At 51.2% G+C, this 9,306-nt stretch overlaps 1 protein-coding gene across 1 annotated transcript in view; it reads left to right on the top strand.

Moving 5' to 3' along the window:
• Nucleotides 1–9,064, top strand: part of Galnt9 (polypeptide N-acetylgalactosaminyltransferase 9) — a 76,480-nt gene extending 67,416 nt beyond the window's left edge. The window contains exons 7-11 of the mRNA XM_005344487.3: nt 1,578–1,763; nt 3,414–3,551; nt 5,856–5,951; nt 6,890–7,057; nt 8,192–9,064. Coding sequence (XP_005344544.1) covers nt 1,578–1,763; nt 3,414–3,551; nt 5,856–5,951; nt 6,890–7,057; nt 8,192–8,338 — 735 coding nt within the window. The 3' untranslated portion in view covers nt 8,339–9,064. The remainder of the gene's footprint in view (nt 1–1,577; nt 1,764–3,413; nt 3,552–5,855; nt 5,952–6,889; nt 7,058–8,191) is intronic.
• The last annotated feature ends 242 nt before the right edge of the window (nt 9,065–9,306 follow it).

Below are 9,306 nucleotides of genomic sequence, written 5' to 3'. Positions count from 1 at the left end.
CTCCTTCAAGGTGATTAGCCCACCTTCTTCTTCAAGGTACTTCTCAGGCATTGTCACTATGCCGGTGAAACTTGTTATTTAAAACAACTCCATTATGCTGGACATGGTGATGCACATCTTTAATCCCAGCACTGGGGAGGTAGAAGCAGATGCAGATTTGTGAATTTGAGATTCTGGTCTACAAAGAGAGCTCCAGGATAGTTCCACAGAGAAACCCTGTCTCAAAAAAAAATTACAATCCCCTTGCATCTGTTGTGGTTGAATTCATGTGATGTTATGTGTTTGTGTGGGTCACAGAACACTGTTTTGATGGGAGCAGGGACTGGCACAGGACAAAAAGGGGATTGACCAGAATTCTCCAGAGAAACAGACCAGGAAGACCTAGGTGGACCTAGGAAGCCACTCACAGTTATGGATGCTGAGAAGCCCCAAGGTCCGTGTCAGGGATCTACGGGTGCAAGTCTCAGTTCAAAATGTTGCCATGATGCGGAGCAGCCCTAGGGACAGGCTGAGCATGAACTCCTCTCCCAGTCTGCATCTTCTCTGGCCTACTTATGCCAGAGTATCAGCTCTCTTACCCAGGACACTCCAAGAACACTTGGTCAAACATCCCATTCCTGGGCAAAAAGAAGGCACTGAGCCATTCGCTATTTCACAGAGATTTGCCCTACAGCTGGGGAGAGCTAAACATAATTGAAATGGCTGGAGCAAAGCCTGTGCTTGGGAAGCAGAGTGTGAAATCAATTTCTACTGCAGAGCCGCAGATGAGGGGCTTCAATGTTTGTTTTCTGAGAAAGCAAGATATTCTGTTTTCTACTGGGATCATGCGTTTGCGTAGAGTACTAGAGGCTGCGTGTGTTCTTCGCTTCTCTGGGACTGAAGTATCAACAATAGCTCAAGTAAGGAGACATTTACCTGGGTGTGCAGTTTTAGAGTCTCAGTCTGCCATGGCTGCGAAGGCATGGCAGCAGAAGCAGGTGCATCTGTGGTAGGAACATGAGGTGGTTGTTCCCATCATGCTTGACTAGGAAGCAGAGTGCAACAGGAAGCAGCCTTCACCCTAGTGACTTACTTCCTGTAGCCCAGTCCCCTCACTTAGTGTTTTCACAGGCTATCAAAATAACACCAGATACTGGGAAGAAAGCATCTGAAAATGAGCCGGGGTCAGGGATTGGAGGTTCCAATTCAGTTTCTGTTGGGTAACTGGTCCTTTTTTTTAGTCAATCCAAATCAGCTATAGGTTGACTCTGGCAACTGGGCTAGGGAGGAGGTTGAGAGCCCCTACCCAGAGCTCTGAGTGGGGTGGGTGGCATTCAAATCCAGTCATATAACATGGAAGAGAAATCAGGCATGACAGGAAATCCCAAAGGGGAGACAGCCTCTTGCCCAAGTCCTGGTGGATATAGCCCCTAGTCCCTGCTTCTTCTTAGACACCTTCCTCTGACAAACCCCAAATATCCAGGCCCCTAGGAGCTCCAGACTCGACTGGACCAGTTGTCATCCTGTGGTATGCTGGGTTACCTGGCATGTCAGGTGGGCTCCTCGGCATCTAACCAGGTCAAATCGTCTCGCCCCAGGTGTGGCAGTGTGGTGGTAGCATGGAGGTGCTCCCGTGCTCCCGTGTGGCCCACATCGAGCGCACCAAGAAGCCGTACAACAATGATATCGACTACTACGCCAAGCGCAATGCGCTGAGGGCTGCCGAGGTGTGGATGGATGATTTCAAGTCCCATGTGTACATGGCATGGAATATCCCCATGACAGTAAGGCGGGTACCTGGTGGGGTGGGCAGATACAGGGACGCTCGTAGACCCTAGGGAGGGGATTGGAGTGAGGGACTCTGGAACACTGGGCCACTTCCAGGCAGCCTCCCCTGCATGGTGGGTCATTTAGGAAAGGGCTTCTCACTGATCCAGCCACAGCGGCCACACCCTTCCCCTCACCATAGGTAATTTACAGGTAGCCACCAAAGTTGTCGGTAAAGGTCAGGTGTGCCCTAACCTCCACCCCAGTGCTGCTTTCTCCAGCTGGTCCAGCCTTTTGCAAATAGCCTCTTTTTTTTCTCTTGTCCCATAGTAGAACCAGGCCTTCTATCCTGATTCAGGGCACATGTGTGATTTCTTGTATTAATATGTTCATTTTAAATGGGGTCTCATTCTGCAGCCCCAGTTGGCCTTGACTCACAATAGTCTTCCTCTTCCTCCCCTGTGCTTGGGCCACTGATGCCTGGCCAACTTAGCCTTTTTAAGTGTCTCTCTTCATCATCCTAAATTGGCTCTCCGCCACTGAGCCTGCACACCTGGCCTTTGCATAAGCACGTGGAGCATCTTGACCAGACCACCTCCCTTCCTTACAACCCTGCTGAGGTGCACAAGACTGACCACCTTAACTCGGGACCTGCAAAGTCCCCTTCCAGGCTTCCCTCCAGCCTCACGGATCAGACCCCATTAGATGGATAGTAGAGTAGAGGCACAACCTGAGAATCCCGTTGTCGATAACACAAGGTGATTAGGAGAATCCAGAACTATACCTCTGTTAACACTGCAAAGGAACATAGGACATCACAGCCGGCTACACATGAGGTTCACCAGCCCCAAATCCACTCAGTGGAGGGAAATACACGTTCCTCAGTCAGGAGAACTACAACTAATTGAATCCTCAAAACAAGGCTAGTAGTGAGGTTAAGAGACTGTTCTAAGACCACACATGAAAAATATCGGGTCTCAAACTAGCCTAGGCCTGAACCTGCTCTACCCCTAGACCTGTGGGGAGATGGAGCATCAGAGAGCCATGGATGGGGCAGCTCCCAATCCACCTCATATTCTGATGGCTCAGGGCCCACACAGGGCACTAAACTCCACAGCAACTCAGGCTTCACAGTTCCCTAGAAAGACCATGAACTCAGTGGAGCTGCAGTGTAGGCTTAGCCAGGGTAGAGATCCATGTGTTCACAGCACCCATGGTCCCCTTCTGAGCCTTCCTAGTATTAACACATGATTTTCTACCAAGGGTAGCTGTTCTCGTAACTTGCTGAAATTCTGAGTCTGGGGCTCAGTCATGGTGGCAACCCCCTAGAAATCAAACTCAGTTTGACTGATATGCTGTGGTCCAGGGCCCCATTATGGGTGTTACCTAATCACAGGCAAATCCAGCACAGATCAGGCAGGAAGAACAGAGCACAGGTCTCTTCCCCAAAGTAGGGAAGCTGTAGACAGGCCATGTCTGTACCCACAGCCAGAACCCTCTGTGAGTTCCAGGTCAGGAGGTCAAGATGAGACCATGGTGGCCCAAGGCTGCAGCCAGGGCCACTCTTAAGGATGGTGAACCCAGGCCCCTGGAGTCCCTGACGTGGGAAATCAGAGGGTAGCATGGATCTGCAACACTTACGCTCTCCTGCATGCTGTGCCCCACAGAACCCAGGAGTGGACTTTGGGGATGTGTCGGAGAGACTGGCCCTGCGCCAGAAGTTAAAGTGCCGCAGCTTTAAATGGTATCTGGAGAACGTGTACCCTGAGATGAGGATCTACAACAACACGCTCACGTACGGAGAGGTACCGCCTCTACACCAGGGCCCTGCTGGGCTTGTGACCTTCTCGCCCAGCACCCCAGCACTTGTGCCCCAGGCCTTTATACCCAGCGTTGTGTGTCCTAACACCAGGAACTCACCTGCAAAAATGTGTAGATTGTCAGGCACATTCTTGGACAATGAGGCTCCAAATGACATGTGTATACTTGTGTTCATGAGAAGCACCACTGTTGGGTTCACATGGAAACATGCCTGCACATTTGCATGCAGGAATATACCCAAATAAATGGATCCACGAGATGGCTCAGCAGAGGAAGATGCTTGCTGCTAAGCCTGAGATCACATGGTAGGAGCAGAAAGCCAACTCCCTCAGTTGTCCTCTGACTTCCACGTGCACTCCATGACAAGTATCCAGCCACACACAAGATAAATACTAATTAATTAATTAATTAGGTTTTTTGGAGACAGAGTCCCTAGCTATTCTGTAGACATTTTGATGTAGACCATACTGGTATCAAAATTACAGAGATCCTCCTGCTGGGATTAAAAGTGTGCACCACTTCATCTATCAAAAATACATAAATTATAAAAAGAAATATTCCAAAATAGATATACACACATGTATAAACAGACATTCACACATGCTTACACATGCGTATGTAGACTTGCGATCACACACATGCTGACAAATGCATAAACTCACAGGCCCATCACACATCTGCACACTTCTGCACACATCTGTGTGTATATTCACATTCATTCATATCAAGATGCATGTGTGCATGAATGCATTATTACACATGAATGTGTATTCATACATGCATGAATACATGAATTTATGTGTATACATGCATGTAGCCTGTGCTCATTCATCACATGCATACCTGTGCATGAGGCCATACAAATACATACCAAAGCATGTCTGCTCCTATGGGTATATGTGCACACACACAGGTCACAGGTGCGTGCTGTTACTGTTCACATACAGGGAGCTCCCCAAACACTCACTTTCACATAGCTACATTCCCACCACAATGCGTGCATTCTAAGCATATGCAGAAGCACAAGCACTTGAGACAGCAACTGTCTCCTGAGCTCAGTATGTGTTGCCCTGAGTTCCAGAGTGCACATCTGTGCACAGAGCCCTCTCTAAAACCAGGGAGAAGGCCCTGTGTTCTGACTTTGGCCCAGGTCTGGAATCTGAGGTATCCCACCACAGAACAGGCAGGAAGAGGGGAGCTCTTTGTCCCAGCTTCTCAACCGCATGAGGACAGCCCAGCTTCCCTAGAGAGGGAGGTGGTATACATACTGCCCTGGGACAGCACCCAGGGTATGGCCAAGGGGCTTTGTGGGTAGTCCTTGCAGACCCATCCATCCCTAGAGCGGGGTCACCCCTTAGTCAGATCCAGTTTGTGCACACAGAGCTTTCCCAGAAGGGAAGTGGCTGTCCTCTCTGTTCTGCTGTGTTGCCCCTCCTACTCTGCCCACTGTGGGATCCATACCCAACTCTAGATGCTGTGACCCTAGGACTTTTCCTGTCCTTTTAGGGGTGTGTGCTCTGTGATTGACTTATTGAAAACTCCACAGCCTGAAACCCAGTAGAGTAAAACAGAATATAACTCTGGAGTCAGAGTCTAAGTTCACCACTGCTCCTGGGGGCTGCAAAGTGGGTGCCCTGGCTTGTTACATAGATTAGAGATTATTTGGCTAATGACTGGGTCATATCACTCCTCCACCAGCTGGGAACCGGAGTGAGGGATCCAATGTGTACTTTGCGGGGTGACCAGCAACTGTCTCCTGAGCTCAGTATACACAATCACTTTTATTTCAGTCCTTGGCCAAAGTGTGTTGGAGGCATAACAGTCTCTGAATCTGCATAGGAGGAGATACTAGCACAGGAAAGACCCTAAGCTAGTAACACAAGCCATCCTATTGACCAAATCCAGCCTCGCCTGCTGAAGGCCAGCTAACTTTCCATATACTCACAGAATGTCTGTGTGACAAGCATAGTCATCTCTCCCCAGGCTGCTAGGGAAGTAGACTCCCTTCACGTGGTCATCTTTCCCACCTCCTCCCCATTGCTCCCACACCACACCATACCTCCTGCCCTGCCCCAGGCAGATGCTAAGCCCCAGGGTTTTATCCCAAGTAGGGAATCCTGGATGTGAAGTTCATACCTGTCTCATCACAGGTAGCCCACAGCCAGCTACCAAGTGGTCACCTCTGCTCCTAAGTGGAAGACAGAGTGGGAGAGTTCCTGGGGAGTGTTCCCTCCAGCCTTGGGACCCTCCTCAGTGACCTGCAGTGTCTCTGTCGCTTCTGGATATAGGTGAGAAACAGTAAAGCCAGTGGGTATTGCTTGGACCAGGGGGCAGAAGATGATGACCGGGCCATCCTTTACCCCTGCCACGGCATGTCCTCACAGGTAGGCAGCACCTAGACCTCCCAAAGTAAAGGGAGGACAGGCATTGGGATGGGTCATGGAGAATCCCTTGGTTTCTGGATTCGTTAAATGGGATAGAGGCAGCGTGTCTTTTCTCGGGTGGTCTTGTAGATTAGTGGAAGCCATGATAAAGTGTTGCCTGGTCTAGACAGGATGGAGGAAACAAGTTGTGTTCCATCCTGTTCTTGTTAGCTGTGCTTGCAAGCCTGGATTGTTTTGAGACAGGGTTGCCAGATTTAAGTGCCCTTTGCAGTTTAGGGCTGGGGTTGTTCATCTCTCTATGTGGCTAATCCCAGCCACAAAGTGAATCCCATTCTCTGCTACTGATAATGATACCTCCCCAGCAAGTGCTGAGCTCCGTAGACCTGTCTTCTCTGAACCTGAGCCTCGTTCATGAACACATCTGGGTGGACCTGGACTTCTGTGAGTCCATGGTTTTGGTGCCTCCAACATGGATAGAGATAGCGAGTATCTGCTGGGTGCTTCTTAATTTCAGGCTGCAAGGTACCTGCTTTGACACAGTGGCCCAGAGAGTGGGAGATTACTGTCCCCTGTGCCACCCACTGTAGTGGCCTCTGGGAGAGTTAAGCTTTTCTGGCCTTTCCCAGTTGGTTTTCAGCACAATGGCCTCCGACTGAGGGCGGAGGGGGCTATCAGTGGAGTTGTAAATGCTTTCCCTCCAATCTTGTCAACACTTGTGACTCAGTCCCTGGCTCACACCATTTTCCCAGGTCCAGGAGGAGGGGGTGTGTGCTAGTGGGACCTGAGCATCTGACAAAGTATTCATGTCATGGTGGACATGGCCGCAGCAACACCACGTTCTCCTGCTAGAGAGGAACGTTGTGGGCCCGGGCACAGACAGGATGTGTTACCTTGAGCTTGAACCTCAGTTATGCTCACAGCTCCCACTGTCTCCCCAGCTGGTGCGCTACAGTGCTGACGGCCTCCTGCAGCTAGGCCCCCTGGGCTCTACCGCCTTTCTGCCAGACTCCAAGTGTCTGGTCGATGATGGCCAGGGGCGCATGCCCACCCTGAAGAAGTGTGAGGATGTAGCCAGGCCTACACAGAGGCTATGGGACTTTACTCAGGTCAGTGAATGGGCTGACAGCCCTGCAAAGTCAGACTTCATGGCTGTGGCAAAGCCCAAGAGAAACAGCGGAAAGGAAAGACTTAACTTGTGCTTATGATTTCAGGAGATTTGCCATAGGGCAGCTCACATCGTGATAGGAGGAAGGGAGGAACCTATGCCACTGTCTTCTTCCTTTCCCTCTATTATTCCATGTTCGCCCCCAGCCCATGGGGTCGGTATATGCTGGCTGCCCTCGTCCGCAAACACCCTCACAGGCATGCTCAGAGGCATGCACTGCTTGGTGCTTCTCGGTGAAATCCTGTTGATAGTCAGGAATGACCACCTCATGCCCTGTGGCACAGAAAGCTGAGAAGAATGGACTAGAGTCACACAGGAAGAGAAAGGGAGGCACAGCCTTGCCTGCTCCAGCACTGGACTCAGGCAGAGGGGATAGAGTAAGACTAACCCTGGCCACTGGAGCTCCTCAGGGTTCTGAAGCCGACCATTGCCCTGCTCCCCCTCACTTACCTCAAGCCCCACTCCTATGGGTGTCTGGGTCCTGACTCATGTCCAGCCCCCCCTCACTATCCCTTCCTTACACCCCAGTCCAATCAGCAGCCTCTATGGATCACATATCCTCTGATCTTCTCCTGGCCCCTAGCCTCCAGGGATCCCACACAGAGGGGCAATTTGCAGGAAGAGTGGGTTCTAGCTACTCTGGCTGTAAGGATGAGCTGCCGCTGTTGCTTGCTGAGTCAATGAGGGGCTAAGGTTCCCAGGACACTGGCTAGGTGGACAGGGAGGGCCAGCATGGGAGAACCTGCTGAAATGGCTCCAAAGTCACCAGGCTTGAGCCAAGGCCCATAAGTTTTGGGGACCACAGATACACCAAATAATTAAGGGGGCCAAAGAGAACCTAGAAAAACAACAGTCTTAGAGGCTCTAGATATATTCATGGAACCTCTTTGAAACCCAGAGAATTGAACAGAACTGCTAGCCCACCTGAAGTGGGCAAGAGGAAATTCACATAATCTAAGGAGACAGGTCCCTAGGTCTTCATGGTGATAGTGTAAGGACCAGAGTGGGCTAGGATCGCCCCCATCAGGAATGCATCCTGGACTCCCAAGCTAACTCTGTCTCTCCTGTCTTACAGAGTGGACCCATTGTGAGCCGAGACACAGGCCGGTGTCTGGAGGTGGAGATGTCGAAAGATGCCAACTTCGGGCTGCGGTTGGTGGTGCAGCGCTGCTCAGGGCAGAAGTGGATGATCCGAAACTGGATCAAACCTGCCAGGCCCTGACCTCTGCCCCACCCCACCTCCACACACTTGGGCCCACGGACTCTTGAGTGCTGCAGGACTCAGGGGATCCTGGACTGGAGCCAGGATGGAAACTTCTCGCCCACCCCCACAGACCCAGAGCAATGTGGGCCCTGTACACCTCAGGGCTGGCCCCTGCCACCTGGAGCAGCAGAGGAGGCCTGGGAGCAACAGCTTCAGTTTGCTTTAGGAAGCAGACTTTTCTGGGACAGGTAGCTCTGCCTGAGGGAGGACATCTGAGGACAGTGCACACCCATACCAAATCACGTGCCTTTTCTACAGTGTTCCCCAGCTGACTGCGAGGACAGCCTCCACGCATGTACTAACCCTGTACATAACCCATATGGAAAGAGTGCTGAAGGCAGGTGCGTCCTCATGCCAAGCACCCTGCCCTCCTAGCAGGTTCAGTCAGGCCTCCTAGCCCAGCTGCCCCTCGCTCTCCTGCTCAACCTCAACATAATCTAAGGCAAATTCAGAGAGTGGCCCCTTGTGCTTTGGTAACGAGGCAATGGGGAGAGATCACATGGACAGACAGACCCAGTAAACAACACCTGCACCTTTCTTCCTGAGGATCAGCCTGGCAGTCGTGGGGTGTGAATCTCAGTCTGGGAAGTAAGTCTCTTGTTGCTCTACCATGTATGCAGTGGGCATCGTCAGATGATCCTCCTGGCCCTTCGTTTGTTTTATAAATAAAGTTTTGTCAGCGTACAGCCATACCTGTTGTCTGAGACCATCTGTGGCTACAGTGTTGGAGCTGCAGCACAGAGTGCAGGCCACGCTGTGTGACTAGCAAAGCCAAACACTCCTAATACCTTGAATTTTAGGGAACACGTCCAAGCATCTTTGCTAGCACAAGAGGGCTGGCCTCACTGTGTTGTGGCCCAGCTGGCGAGGGGGAAGACAGACGTGCAGTCACTGGCCTTCAGAATTGTTTGCCTCTGTCATCCTCC

The sequence above is a fragment of the Microtus ochrogaster genome, chromosome 2 (assembly GCF_000317375.1).
Source record: "Microtus ochrogaster isolate Prairie Vole_2 chromosome 2, MicOch1.0, whole genome shotgun sequence".
NCBI lineage: Eukaryota > Metazoa > Chordata > Mammalia > Rodentia > Cricetidae > Microtus > Microtus ochrogaster.
This window is presented reverse-complemented; position numbering and strand designations above follow the sequence as displayed.